We start from the raw sequence: 14,781 nt of genomic DNA, 5'->3' as shown, positions 1-14,781 counted from the left end.
CCCTTCTGCTGTTGTGTATGCAGCTTCCTGACCTTGAGACTTTCCCTGAAATTACCTCCCTCCGCTTCGGGACCAAGGACCAGAGCTTCTGGTCCTTTTTCACCTGGTCATAGGAGCTGGGGGTGCAGTGGGGCTGGATGGCAGATCCTGGCTCTCGGTGTCACATGGTTCAGTGTGTGTGTGTCCTGTCAGGCTTCTATCTTACCTGTCTCCCAGAACCTCCGTCCCCTATCCCTGCCTGAGATGGAGCCTCTTATCAGCCAGCCTTGCCAGCTCATCCAGATCCCCGTGTCTCTGAACTAACTCTGTGGCTCAGCCCTCTCCAACCAGTGCCCTCATTCATGATAAGGGAGCAGGAAGTAGGGGCTGGTTAAGGACCTGAAGGCAACATTTCTTGGTGTTAAAAAGACAGGCAGAGACCCTCAACAATGATAGCTGAAGCACAGCCAGGAAGCAGAAGACCCAGGAAAGCCACAACAACTTAGAATTCCTTAAGAGAATTAAGAGTCACCATGGGCTAGGGTTGTTGCTCAGTGATAGCGTGCTTGCCCACCACATGGGAGGCACTGTGTTTAATTCCCAGCACCATAAATGAATGAATGAATGAATGAATGTATTGTGTCCATCTACAACTTAAAAAAATAACGAATAAAAGAGTTACCAGTCATAAAATAAGGGGGAAATGTATTAGTCTCTACTCAGAATCTTAGTAACATGCTTATCCTGAAGACTCTAGAAAATGCCAAGAAATTAAAGCAGTCACCTAGAACCTCCCATCCAGGGACCACTGCTGGGCCATTATGATCTCTCGCCTCCCAGCCTTCCTTCTATGCAGTCTTTATTCTTTTCACACAGTTTTAACCGTATATAGTCAAATATGCATTCTGCTTTATCCAAATATTCCAAATATTTTCCCACGTTAATAAGAAGTTCTGCATAAGCAGGTTATTAGCTGTACGCTATTCCACGTGTGACTGTCTGTAGTGTGGGTTTTTAACCTTCTGCCATTTCAGAGCCTTTCCAGCAAGTAACATGGAGGCAGTTTTGCGGTTAAAACTTTTCTTTCTGCATTTTTTTTTCTGCAGTCATGGGGATTAAACCCAAGGCCTCATATATGTTAGGCAGGTGCTCAAACATTGAGCTACATCCCAGTCCTTTATTCTTTATTTTGAGACAGAGTCTTGCTGAGTTACCCAGACTGACCTCAAACTTGCCATCCTCCTGCCTCAGCCTCCTAAGTAGCTGGGATTACAGGCAAGCACCACCATACATGGCCTCTTCTTACATTTCTGATCATTTTTCTGAGCCAAAAATCCATTACTTAAACATTGAGCCAAAGGATGTCAGAATTTCTAAGCAATGTAGACTTTTGAAATGGACAAAACTAATATGGGCCTGAGCTCAGCTGCAAAGAGAGAAATGAGGAGAAAAGGGTTATAATTGTTAATTAATAAATTTTTTAAAATAGCTATGCTAGAGAGAACCAAGCAGGGCTCTAGAGAAAGCACGCCATTGACTCCAAGTTCCAGTTTTATGATGGTAAAAAAGGGCTTATTTCTGTTTTTTTAATTTTCATCTGGGTCAATAATAGGACAAACTATTCCTGAGAGCTTGTTTCCCTCTGAGGAAGAGAGAATTTGTCCAGCATCTAATGATGCAGATCATTAGCTGTGTTAACAGCCCTACAGTTAAAAAAGATCATAATAACGTGTCCTCCTAATGTGCAGTTAATTTTAGTTAAAATTTCCCTAGTGATTTAAAAGCCCAGTAAATTGTAAGTATGATAATTGGCTTTGCATTTGGAAATGTTAGGCTGCGGTGACCCCTTGGCTCTAATAGGACCCTGAGCCTTCCCCACCAGAGTCAAGAAAGAAACCAAAACTTTGCCAGCATTCCTACTCCTGATCTTCCCTAACAAAAGGAAGCTAATGGGTGTCTCCAAGATAGCATGTCAAAAATCAAACTTTTGACTCCCCATCCATCCCCAAAGTTAACAATGGAACAACCATCTGCCTGCTAGTTCAGATCAAAAACTTAAACTATCCCTAACCACACTCAGTGGCATATGCTAGTAATCCTAGCTACATGGGAGGCTGAGGGAGGAGGATCGCAAGTTCAGGGCCAGCCTGGGCAACTGAGTGAGACCCAGTCTCAAAATAAACAGAGCTGGGGGTGTAGCTCAGGAGCAGAGTAGTTGCCTAGGATGTGTGAAGCCCTGGATTCAGTTCCCAGTACCACGTATACGTACGCACACACAGGCGCGCACACACATGCTTTGAACCATTCTTAACTTGGTTCTTTCTGTCTTCACCACTTTCAACATCAAATCCGTCAGCATATCCTGCTGATTCTACTTCTAAAAATGCACTTCTACTATGAATCTCCAATTGTCCCCTTCTCTCCATCTCCTCGAGCCCCGCCCCTCGCCACTCTCTGCCTCTGCTTCCCGCAGGCTCTTGCTCCTCCCGCTCTTTCACCGCAAGTTGCTATGTCTACACAGCTGCCAGGCCAGCCTTCCCAAACAGCTCTGATCACACTATCCAGCTCTTCCCTAAACCAGAAGCTTCCCTTTGCTATTAAGATAAAGGCCCAAAATTCCAGTGTGGCCGAGAAAATCCATCTTCTTCCTGGCCTTCCTCCCCATTGTCACCAGCCACTGTGTCCCTCTATCTGTCAGGATTCAGCTTCACCAGCCATGCTTCAGGTGATCCCCAGGACCTATGCACATGCCACGCTCTCTGCTAGGCCCCCCCCCAAGGTTCCAGGTGACCCCTTCCTTTCCGCATCCCATTCTATCTGCTTTCACAGAAACGTGGGGTGGTTTTCTTGCTTCAGAAAAGACTCTTTAATTCCAAGTTCTGCATAGATGTGCCTGGTCCTCAGTTTGGTGGTTTGGTTGCTGCCAGGCTCCTCTGTTAGACCCAGACTCTATGAAGGTGGCCCCAGCAGTGTACTGTTACTTCTTCTCAGCCAGCTCAGTGTCTGGCATGAAGGGGACACTTCCCAAATACTGGCTGTGTGCTGAATGAAAAAGCACGGACGTGGACAACAGGGTTCCTGTGAGGTGTGGGTTCTTCCCAGAGCGGGAGGGCCAGGTTCTCCATAGCCATGGGAGCCAATGTTGCTTGATCATTTTTACCCCTCCTGCTGCTGGAGCGCTGCCTGAAGCTCACCTGCTTTCTCCTTTCTCTTTGTGCAGCTCAAGCTTGCTTTTACCCTGGACTCTGAGACTGGATTGCCTCAAGGATGTCACATCTACGAGTACCGGGACAGCAACAAGTAAGCCACCCACTCAGAAGCGCCACCTGGCCCTGCCACATACACAGGCTTTTTGGCCATGGCTTCCCTTATGGGTGTGCTTGGGAAGGGACTCTCACTTTTCACTTCCGGAAAATGACTGGGACAAAAATATTTCTCCTGTAAAATCTCTTTTGCTCCTAAACACAGGATTTGAATGCACATAGAAGTTGTGCTGTGTTAGAAGCACATTTGACAACAAACCTTGCCCTCCAGGCTCAGCTGTTCTCCAGAGCCTGCCTCCTGCCGGGTCCCTGATCCATGTGCTTGCTCATCCACTGTGATTCTGACCTTGGCTGTGGTTCTGGGCCCCTGTGAATATACCTAACGGGTTCTGTTGTGGTTGTCTCTGTTGTGGGTTTTGTAGTGTGGAGATTGATTTCTGGGTGCTTACAGAGATTGGAAGTTAGAATAGTGGCACTGGCATGATTTTAGAGCGTCTTCTCTCTTTGTCACGGACTATCTGCCTCCCTGTGTGTTGTTTATGAGACAGTGACATTGATGGTGAGTGAAGCACGAGGAATGTGCCCTGGTGGTGAGGTGGCAGGTACTGCTCAGCACCTACTGTGTTGGGTACAGTCCTGGGGAGTCTACATCTATAATCCCATTTAATCCCTGTGACACCCTGTGGAGCATTCTTGATTTACTGTTGTATCCTCAGAAGCTGAGGCCTAGGGGCCCCAAGTTACCTGCTGCAGGCAACTGGAACAGCTCTGAGAGGCAAAGTCAACATTAGCACATTCACACGGGGAAGAGAACGGAAGGAAGATCATTGTCCCAAGTTACCACTCTCAGAAATCCCAGGTCAGGAACAAGAGCAGTCCCAGCCTGGACCTGAGGACAGTATGTTCCAGTCTCATTATTTAAAAATCCAAACTGTTTAATTTTCCCAGTGGAAGGAAGCAGGGGGCACCTGCCAGCAGAGCTGTACAGTACTTCCCGGAAGAGAAGTCCAGTCTTCCTCAAGAACTCTCGTTCTGTTATGGCTATAAGATAGCTTACTGGCTATCCTCATGGGCATATCTCCATTCACGTTTCCTTCGAGGCATTATGACGCTTTGCAGTTTATTTTTGGGTAGATGCTGTGGTCAGCTGTTCCCACCACATGAGTCATAGGAAAGCATGATTGGGCATCCTTTAACACCACACGCCTCCTCTGGGGTGGCACAGCTTTTGGAAGAAAGTTTTTAGACCTGTGTTAGAGCCTCCATCACAACTTCTCATAAAGCTTAATGCAGCAGAGAAGCGGGGCAGGATTTCTCTGTGGTCCAGAGGCTGAATGGGACAATTGGGTGAGACCCCAGGTAGCCAGGCAAACTCACTGGGTAGCAAGAGACACATGCCACTCTGCCACCCTCCTGTCCCCCACCATGCTGTTCTCCCTGCATAGCTGCTTGCTGGTTGTCAGTGAGTGGCAGCCTCAGGCATGCAGATTGTGGTGGCAGATAGAGCTTTTGATACATGGGTGTTATGGACCCTGATTCTGGCCTGACTCTGCTCTTTGGAGAAAGATTGCAGAATTTTTGTCCAGAGAGAGAAGGGTGCTGGCCCTCCTTACCTTCAGGGTCATGTCTTAGCAGAGTCCGGTGTCGGCAGTTTAGATCATCTTTGAATATGAGAGAAGATAATCTAGCTCTTTTGAACTATCCTAAGTTCCCAGCATACTATCATAGCAAGAAGAGAATCCAGGGGTTGTAAATATAGATGAGCCTTGGCCACCAAAGACCTATAAAAGAAAGTATTCATGCAGGAAATTGCATAGGAGCCATGATCTAGAAAAGTGGCAATCAAATGCCTCTTTTGCACTCTCGTTTGTCTTTAAGTCTGTCTTGAGGTTCATTCTCATTCCTTAGACAACTTTCCTAATCTCCCTGAGCCTCAACTTCTTCATCTGTTCAAACTAATGAGATTCCCTGTGTCAGGAATGTCAGCTCAAGCACATCATCACCAGCCTTGCATATAGGATGCACGCAGTAGTGCTGGTTACCCTCCTTCCCAACAGAACACTTGGCTCTCCTATGCTCATCTGCCTTCTGTTTTTGTGGTGCCACCAACGCTGCATCCACAAATCACTGCTGCAGCTAACTGTGCTGCTTGGGGAAGAGGCGGTTCACATGCCTCTGACAGCCCCCGTTGCATGCCATGCTCTCTGTTCAAAGCAGACTCCTCTCCTACATGTACGTTGTGGCGTGAAGCCCAGGAGAGCCCATGAGCTCCATCCTGTCTCTGCTCTGTTCACTTTTAAGTAGAAAACCCTCAGGCCAAGTAATGTGAAGGAATAACGCCAGGGTCAGGATAGTCTACAAATGAAAAAAACTAGCTTGGATGTTAGTTTGGTTTGACTCCTTATTGAAACTACTACTTTCTCTTTTGGATAATTCCTGAAATATAATTTGTAATCATTTAGTATTCATCTCTGCCATATTCAGTCTGTCAGCAAAAGTGTTGTTCTGAATAAGTAGTGAGGCTGGTGGACAGTTCTCCCAAGTGGCCTTTCCTTGTAAATGCAGTGGCCCTAAAAAATGATCTCTGTGCTTTTGTCCCTTGGTATCTGCAACAGATTGGCACATACCCCCCATAACCTGTGGATGCTCAAGGCCCTTAAACAGTGTGATATTTGCATATCCTCCTGTAGAGTTTAAATCATCTCTAGGTTTCTTTCAGTGCCCAATACAATGTAAATGCTGTACAAATAGATGTTATGCTGTATTGTTTGTGGAATAATGACAGGAAAAAAGTTTGTACATATTTAGTCCAGATCAATTTTTTCCAAGTATTTTTGATCCATGGATGCAGGATCTGTAGATAGAGAGTCAGCTAAGTTCCCTAGATTCTCTTACCAACTCCCTTCCCTGGAACATCCTGGTAGCCTTGTCCTTGGCCCTATGTCATCCCGTTTCTGTTTGCGTAAAAGGGCTTAATTCTGTCTCCAGGCTCCAGGGAGGATGAGCCCTGGACTTCATCTCTGGTGAGACTTGGACACTGTCTCCTCTGGTGCTAGAGGCACAGTTCTCAGGTAAACATTCTTAAAGCCCTGAGGTGGTTGGGGCATACCTATAATCCTAGCTACTCTGGAGGCTGAAGCAGGAGGATTGTAAGTTCCAAGTCATCCTGGGCAACTTAGCAAGACTTTGACTCAAAATAAAATAGAAGAAGGGCTAGGGATATAGATCAGCAGTAGAGCACTTGCCTAGCATGTGGGAGGCCCTGGGTTCTATTCCCAGCACTGCAAATTTTAAAAATTAAAGAAGCTCTGAGGTCATTAGAAGAAAGATAAAGCTGCCCTATTGTGCCTTAGGTTAGCCAGTAAATTCTCCATCCACAATATTCTGTCAGCCTCCCAACAGCTATTCACATCTGTGTCTAAGAGGTCTGAGGCTTCACTCCACAGCCCTCACAGATGCCACCAGTTCCCACCCAAGAACCACCTTCTTTTTCACTGTTCTAGAAAACTATATCTGCCTTTAATGTTAAAGCCAGTTGATCAAGCCCTGATTGAAGGTCATTTTTCTCAATTTGAGAAAAATTGTGTAATCTCTTCATAGGGCAGGGAACAGAGAACAAGGCCTGAAAGAGCGTGTATGTGACTTGTGGGAGCTCAGACACACATGTTGAGCCCCTGCTGTGTACAGTGTGTTGTGCTAGATGCAGGAGAGCCAGAGATAGCTTAGACCCAGTCCATGGCCGAGAGGAGCTTTTACACATCCCCTCTGGGGATGAGGTGTGCTTCTGCAATGGTGAGGTTCATGTGCCATGGGGACAAAGTTGGGGAAAGGGACCACTTCGGATTTGGAGTAGCTGGTAATTTGGTCCAGAGCGCTCCCTTCTGTCCATCCCCCTGCCATTGGCATTACTAGGACTGTGGAGCTGCTTTTCGGTCTGTTCTGACCGCCAGTCTGTCCTCTCTGCTGCCTGAGTGAGCTCATTCTGGTTGCTTTTGAGACCTGAGCTTCGTCTTTGGTGTTCTGCAGATTTTACCTCATTGTATCCGAGAGGACTAGTTTTATTTTAGAGTGTTTATTTATATTGTTTAGTGTAGTTCTCCATTAGAAATTCTTATTTATTGTCTTTTGGTTCCCTTTGGTTCTTTCTGATTGCTCCTTCTGGAACTTCCATTAGAAAACTACCATCTCACTTCCTCTGCCCCCTCTTTTTCTATCTTCTCACCTGCCAGTCCTGCAGGTGAGGAAGCTTCCTCACAAATGCCTGTCGGTTTACTCTCCTTGTAGCTGTTTGGCATCTATTGTTTTAATACTCCTTCCCAATAAGAGTGTTTAGTTCTTATTTTTAATTTTCAGAAGTTCTATTTGGCACTTTAAAAATTCAGCCTATTTATTTTTTATTTGTGTGTGTGTGTGTGTGTGTGTGTGTGTCTCCTGGGCTTTCATTATGACTTCTGTTCATTCTTTTATCTCTCGAGTTATTTTGACTGCACTTCTTGCTAGCCTCTTCCAGATTGGTCCTTATCTCTAGCTCTAGTTCTAAGGGCACCACTTCTCTGGTTGTGTGTGTTGACCCACCTTTGCATGTCTCATTTGCTCCTGTGGTTTCTTTTTTATTTTAAGATTGAGTTGAGCAGAGATCATTTTGGCTGTAGGAGTTCCACACACCCCGCGTATGGGTGTGTTCTTTCATTGCTTTTGCTTTTCTCCTGCCAGGACCCCAGGAGTGTCATGGATCCTGCCAGTGTGGATGTTAACGTCCTGACTCCTAGTCCAGCACCTAGGTGGTGTGCGTTCACACTGCACCCCCACGCATAGCATGGGCTCGGGATCTCCCTTACTCAGTGAAAATGCCTTCACTCTGCACCACATGTAAGCTTTCCTTTGGGCTGTGGGAAAGGTTTCCCTGGGTCCTTGCTTAAGACCAGCAGCCCCTCCTGGATCCTGGCTTCACGTGGGTTGTGTTTTAGTTCCTTGGCCAGGTTTCCAGCCTCTTGTGGCACTTACACCCCAGCCCCTCTAACTGTATCAAAGTTGGATACTCCCAACCCTGGGGTGCCATTGTAAAGATTGCAGCTCTGATTTAGTTTCCTCTTCAGTTCAAGGATCTGGACATCTCCTCTTCATTAATTACATATTTCTTATTCTTTTAGTATATTTTTTTCATCTTTGTATTTGTGTAAGGAAAGTGATCCACATCAGTTCAGTTGACCATCTATCAGAACCAGAAATCTGAATAAACTTTTTTCTTTTTTGGCGCTGGAGTGCTTTACCACTTAGCTACATCACCATCACTTTTTATTTTGAGACAGGGTCTTGATAAGTTGCTTAGGGCCTCACTAAATTGCTTGGGCTGACCTTTAATTTGCAGTCCTCTTGCTTCAGCCTCCCAAGTTCTGGGATTATAGGCATGTGCCACCAGGCCCGGCCTGATTATCTTTTGAAAATGTAAAATCTGACTATTCATTCGACCAAAACATAGAGAGTTATGTACCAGTATAATTCTAGGCTCTTGGGCTGCAGAGCTGGAAAAACACTGGCACTGCCATCAGAGGCTCATGGACAGTGAAAGGGACTGGGTGCCCATCACGAGGCAGCTCTGTGGGCCAGGAGCCTGCTTAGCATCCCCACTGCCACCCTACCAGACCACCTGGAGTTTCTCACAGTGTGTCTCTGTGTAACCACATCATTTCCTGTTTCAAGAACAACCATCTTCTCTGCAGCCCTCGCCCCACCCATCTGGGTCAACCCTACTGCTACTCCCACTCTGAGCTAAGCATCACTTCTTCAGGAAGCCGTTCCACACCCTAACAGCCATCACCAGCAGAGTCAGATCTCCTTCCCCAGGACACTTCAGTCATTGGTTCACCTGCTGGTTTCCGCCCCTGGACTGAGGCCTTCAGAGTCTACGTGTAGACTACCAGGCCCACAGAGTGGCTCTGAGGGCAGAGGCCTCAGCATCCTTCTGCCAGGACTTGTTAGCCTTACTTGGGAAGGGCAGGCCAGAGAGGCCCTGCAGCACTCAGCTAAGCCTGTACCTGCTTGTCAGGGACACCAGTTTGCCGTCAGCCCTCTGCAGAGCATTGTTCACCTGCAGTGACAGGCAAACTCCACAGTCCTGTAGACACCATGCCTCCAGGACCGTGCAATGCCTGCATCATGGCAAAGAGATACAACACCTTCTTCCAGGTTGCTCCCGGTGAACCCTTGAGCACCTGGGCCATCACTTTGTTTTGGTTCATGCTCATGGACCTATTGGTTAGGGTCCTTTGCCCATCAGACAAGTAGCCAGTTCCCCATCTCCTTCCTTCTGCCTGTTTCTCAGAATCACCCCTTGGGTGAGTTCAGATCTACCAAGAAGCAGACCCTGAGGGAGGATCCAATGTATGAGATGTGTGGAGGGAGCCACCTGTAGTAGACTAAAGGGGAACAAGCAGGAGAGAGCAGGGGAGCCTTCAGCCCCTTTATGCCCTGACCCCTGTGAAGGGAAGGGGCTGGGCAACAAGTCCCAACTGCAGCACACTTTTGAGACAGCTTTGGCCAGCCAATGGGAAGTCCCAGAGCCAAAGCCAGGGTCACCTTATATAGGAGCCTCACTTCCTACAGGACCTGGCCTGTGTCTAAATCCCACTAAGAGAGGCAGCTCAGTCACTGTCTGGTAGCAGCCCTTGGTGGCCCTCAGGAAGTGTGGTTCAGGCAGATGCTGTGGTGATCTAAGCAGCCATCCCTGGGGCTATCAGCAGTCCGTGCTCCATGGCAGGGGATCTGAGTGGCACCTTTTGCTGGCTGCCACATTTGGGCAGGAGGGAGAGCAGGGGAATCTGGATCAAGGCCCATGTTTAATTCCTGTCTCCTCTACTTGGTTCTTTTCCTCATCCTCCACTGAGTAAGCAGGGGGGATGTTTTCCCGCAGCCCTGACATCTCCAGCCCAGGAGCAGCGCTGCCCAGCACTTGGGCAGTGGCACTTCTGTGTGCACTTGGGGCTGCCGCCAGTTCCTCGGGCTCAAAGCCATGTCACCTAAGAGCCATTCATGGCAGAGGGTGAGTGCCTCCAGGCCCTGCTGACACTGCCAGGCCAGAATCAAGAATGGCTTTCTTGTTCCTGCTGAAGCCTGGGCTTAGGAGAAAGGAGCCTGGAAGCAGAAGAGGAGGGGCTTGGGGCAACTGGAGGCAGCGCAGCCAGAGGTGCCAGAAGTGACCTCATGGGAGCAGCTGTGGCTATAACGTGCAAGTGGGAGTTGGCTGCACACAGTGCGGGTGTGAGCTCACTACAACCCGTCGCCTCGCTGCAGGTGGGGTTTGGCATTAGTGTGACTCCCTTACTTCTATTTCCCTGGGGTCCCTGGTGCTCGGAGAAGGGTGCATCTCTCCCATGGCCCCGTTTCTGCTGCACAGAGGGGTGGCTGAGGCTCTCATACCTGTCACTCCCTTCACCCCACTCCTGGTGGGAGCAATCAAGATATCTTAGGTGTCAAAATTCACTGGGCCACTTACCCTCAGTGTGTGAGCATTCAGCTGTTCATTGGCCCTTTGGTAAAGTGCCTTTTCAAATCTCTTACCTATTTTTTCCGCTGGGTTTTCTGGTTTGCTTCTTGATTTATAGTTGTCTCTAATCTGGACGTGGTATCTAGTCTAAGATACTCATGTTGCTCTTATCTTCTACTCTGTTGATTACTTTGCCTTTTCCCTTCTATGATGAGCACCAGTGCGTAATTTTAATGGAATTTTGTGTATCAATATTTATATTTATGCTTGAGTGCTTTTTGTATCCATTTAATAAATATTTGTCTATATCAAAATTCAAAGGCATTTTCATATAGAAAAATCTATTCAGATTTTTTTTTTGTGTGTGTGTGTGTGTGTGTGCGCGCGTGTACGCTAGGGATTGAACCCAAAGGTGTTTTTCCATTTTTTCCACTGAGCCACATCTCAAGTCCTTTTTTATGTTTGTTTGTTTGTTTTTGTTTTTGTTTTTTTGCGATAGGGTCTCACTAAGTTGCTGAGGCTGCCCTTAAACTTACAATCCTCCTGCCTCAGCCTCCCAAGTTGCTGGAATTGTGGGTATATACCATTGCACCCGGTTTAGAATTGATTTTTGAATATAGTATAAGTTTCCTTTTTTACATACCGATATTGAACTAAGCCAGCATTATTCACTGAAAAAACTTTCCCACCACTTCACAATGTCAGCTTTATCAAAAGTGCAGTAAAAGTGCATATAAGCTTGGGTATGGTTCTGTACTCTGTTCCCTTTCACTAATCTACATGTCTGTTCTTGTGCCAGTATAATACTATTCTGATTTTTATACCTCTTGTGAAAAAAGTCTTTACCCAGTAGAGCTAGATTTCCACCTTCTTGTTCTTCTGTAAAGAAGTAGCCTATTACCGGCCCTTTCCACTCCCCTGTGAATTTTAGAGTTGGGATTGTCAGTTACTATACACACACACAACTTACTAGGGTTTATATTGAGATTGTTTGAATCTGTAGATCAACGTGACAAAATTTGACACTCCTATGGTGTTAGGTCTTCTACTGCACACACACAATCTGTCCTCTTCTTTTAGGTCTTCTCTAGTTTTCCTCAATAATATGTGATTTTCCTTCTCTGGGTCTTGCTCATTTTTCATTAGTTTTACTCCTATGCATGTGATTCGTAATACTGTAGTCACACACTGCTTTTTGGTATGTGTTTAATGTTTTATTCGGTGACAGACCATGATCCCTTAAGATTATAATGAAGCTGAAAAATTCTTATTGCCTGGTGACATCATAGCCATCTTAAAGCCCAGCACATTCCTTATGTGTTTGTGGTGATGCTGATGTAAACACTCCCGCTGCACTGTCGGTTGTATAGAGTATGGCCTGTGCAGCTGTTTTCTTTTTTGGCCCTGGAGATTGAACCCAGCAGTGCTTTACCACTGAGCTACAGCCCCAGTTTTTTGTTTTTTATTATTTTGTTATTTTTTTTAATATTCTTTTTTTTTTTCTTTTAGTTGTAGATGGACATAATACCTTTTTTTTTTTATTCTTATGTGGTGCTGAGGATCGAACCCAGTACCCACTTCCACATGCAAGGCGAGCACCCTACCACTGAGCTACAACCCCAGTCCTGTTTTTTGTTTGTTGTTTTTGTTTTGTTTGTTGGTTTGGTTTTTTGAGACGAGGTCTCACTAAGTCACTTAGGGCCTTGCTAAATTGCTGAGGCTGGCCTTGTACTTGCACTCCTCCTGCCTCAGCCTCCCAAGTCGCTGGGATTACAGGCATGCTCCACCGTGCCTGGCTTGAGAGTATTTTTAAGTTTGAAATGTGGCCGTGATGATTTATGGGCCATCAACTAAGCAAATAGAATCTGAAATTTTATTTCAAAGAAAAGGAATTGCTGGGCTGGGGATGTGGCTCAAGCGGTAGCACGCTCGCCTGGCATGCGTGTGGCCCAGGTTCGATCTTCAGCACCACATACAAACAAAGATGTTGTGTCCGCCGAAAACTAAAAAATAAATATTAAAAAAGAAAAAGAAAAGGAATTGCTGACCAAGGGTAGAGTTGTTACATGGGGAAGAGTGAATATGAAAACTAGGGCTGTGTTTTGTGTCATTAAGGGAATTGATTTTTATTATGAAAATGATGATAAAGTGTGTGGAGGATGTGTGAGCAGGAGAGTGTGTATGTATGGTAGGGTTTTCAGGAGTTGATTTTGGGTGGCATGCTTCTGGACAATTAAAATTCCCACCAATCTTCTCTGTTCATTCTGCCTTTCTAGAATTCAAAGATTTTCAGCTATTCATTTACTTCTTGCCTAAGGGAAAACTCACTTGGAAGGAAATGTTTAGACTTATTTCTGATCTTACAAGGAAAGTTTGCACTCTAAATGTCATTGCTCATCATTGAACCCTGGGCTCCAGAATTTTGTGTGCTGCATGATCTCAGATAAGTCTCTTCATATCTGAACCTACGTTTCTTCTATAAAATGAAGGGGGGGGGGTGAGCTAGATGCCAATTCTGCAATCTTGTTATTCTTGTTTCTAATTTATAGCTTGGACATATAATCTGGGATTAAAACAAGACTTTATTCTAAGAATAAGGAAAAAAATATTATAAGCTACTCATAACCTTGTGAGGGAGGTCTTGTCTTTTCATTCACTGAAAAAACTTTCCCACCGCTTCACAATGTCAGCTTTATCAAAAGTTCAGTAAAAGTACATATAAGCTTGGGTCTGGCTCTGTACTCGGTTCCCTTTCACTGATCTACAAACTGTTCTTGTGCCAGTATAATACTGTTCTGATTTTTATACCTCTTGTGAAAAAAGTCTTTACCCAGTATTTTTATTTCTACAAATAAAAATACTTTTTGGTAAAAAATTTTAAGAGGAGCAAATGTTTACATTGCCAGGCCTAAGCTAAATCTGTGGTCTTGACTGCTGACCTAACCTCTCTGTTTGCCCCGGCACTGATTTACTAAACAGTGTGTTCCAGCTCCTGCTTAACGTACCTAGGCAAGAAATTAGAAAGGTACACTTCACAGATTCCTTGTAGCTGTGGCTCTGGATGAGATTTAGATTTTTCTAAAGCAATTCATAGCCTGGCATCATGGTACAGGCCTATAATCTCAGCAACACAGGAGGCCAGCCTTAGCTACTTAGCGAGACCTTGTCGCAAAAAAAATTTTCTAAATATGAAGGGCTAGGGGTGTGCTCAGGGGTAAAGTGGCACCGGCTTCCATCCCCAGAATCCATCAAAAAAAGAAAGTGAGAGAGAGTCATTTGCCAGAGACTTAGATTCAGGAAGTACATCACTAGAGAAGAGGTCAAATCTGGGGTTCCTGTGTCCAGGGTAGACTGGTGGGTGCTACAGTTGATCAGCGTGTGCTGATTCCTGGCCACCAGCCACTGGCGTGGGTTCTTGGAGTCATCGATTCTGTTGGTTGGGACCTTGCTCTAAGATGGTGACTAAGGCAGTATGACTTCAGAATCAATGACCAGGTTCCCATATTCCTTGATAAAACCCTGAATATATAACCTTGAAGGTTGCAAAAATGCCACTTGTATCATGGATGTTCAAGATAGGAATTGCTAAATTGTCTCATAGGTTTATTTAGCATCTGTTCCTTTTTCCAGTAACCCCCTCCACCTAATCTCCTTATACGCCCTGTCATCTGCCACATCTCACCTCTCCGATGTCCATTGCCATGGAAGCAAACTCAGGCAGCAAGCATCCTCAAGCTAAGAGGAGCCCTCCACATTTGCCTGCAACCCTAAAGAGCTGTGCCTGCAGGTCTCCTGGATGAGCTACCTACCAGGTCCAGGTCTTCCTAGCCTCTTCCACCATTTGTCTCCTGTTGTCTGGGGCCAGAAGGTGGGAGTGGCCATCAAGGGCTTTCCTCCTGGTCAGGCTGCCCTGGCTGTTGGGAGACCCATGTTTGGGTAAACCCTGGATAGTCCCAGCTGTCCCTGTTTGAGGGTTATGAATTGAGTGCAGCTACTTTCTGCATTGAGACTCAGACAAAGGAATGAAGAGCCCAGAGAGTCTAGAGAGCCAAACCT

The 14,781-nt window shown here is 45.9% G+C and overlaps 1 protein-coding gene across 9 annotated transcripts in view; it reads left to right on the top strand.

The window, feature by feature from the left end:
- Dis3l2 (DIS3 like 3'-5' exoribonuclease 2) overlaps positions 1-14,781 on the top strand; it is a 332,047-nt gene that overhangs the window by 296,331 nt on the left and 20,935 nt on the right. For 7 of the 9 annotated variants that reach the window (XR_011709223.1, XR_011709225.1, XM_071619539.1 and 4 more), the window contains exon 14: positions 3,200-3,279. The exons of the other annotated variants lie outside the window; for them this stretch is intronic. Coding sequence is in view for 5 of the 7 variants with exons in the window: in XM_071619539.1 (XP_071475640.1) it covers positions 3,200-3,279 (80 nt within the window). In the remaining 2 variants the exon portion in view is untranslated. The remainder of the gene's footprint in view (positions 1-3,199; positions 3,280-14,781) is intronic. 9 annotated transcript variants of the gene reach the window in all.

The sequence above is a fragment of the Marmota flaviventris genome, chromosome 11, assembly GCF_047511675.1.
Source record: "Marmota flaviventris isolate mMarFla1 chromosome 11, mMarFla1.hap1, whole genome shotgun sequence".
NCBI lineage: Eukaryota > Metazoa > Chordata > Mammalia > Rodentia > Sciuridae > Marmota > Marmota flaviventris.
Note: the sequence above shows the minus strand (reverse complement) of the source record. Positions and strands in the feature narration are given on the sequence as shown.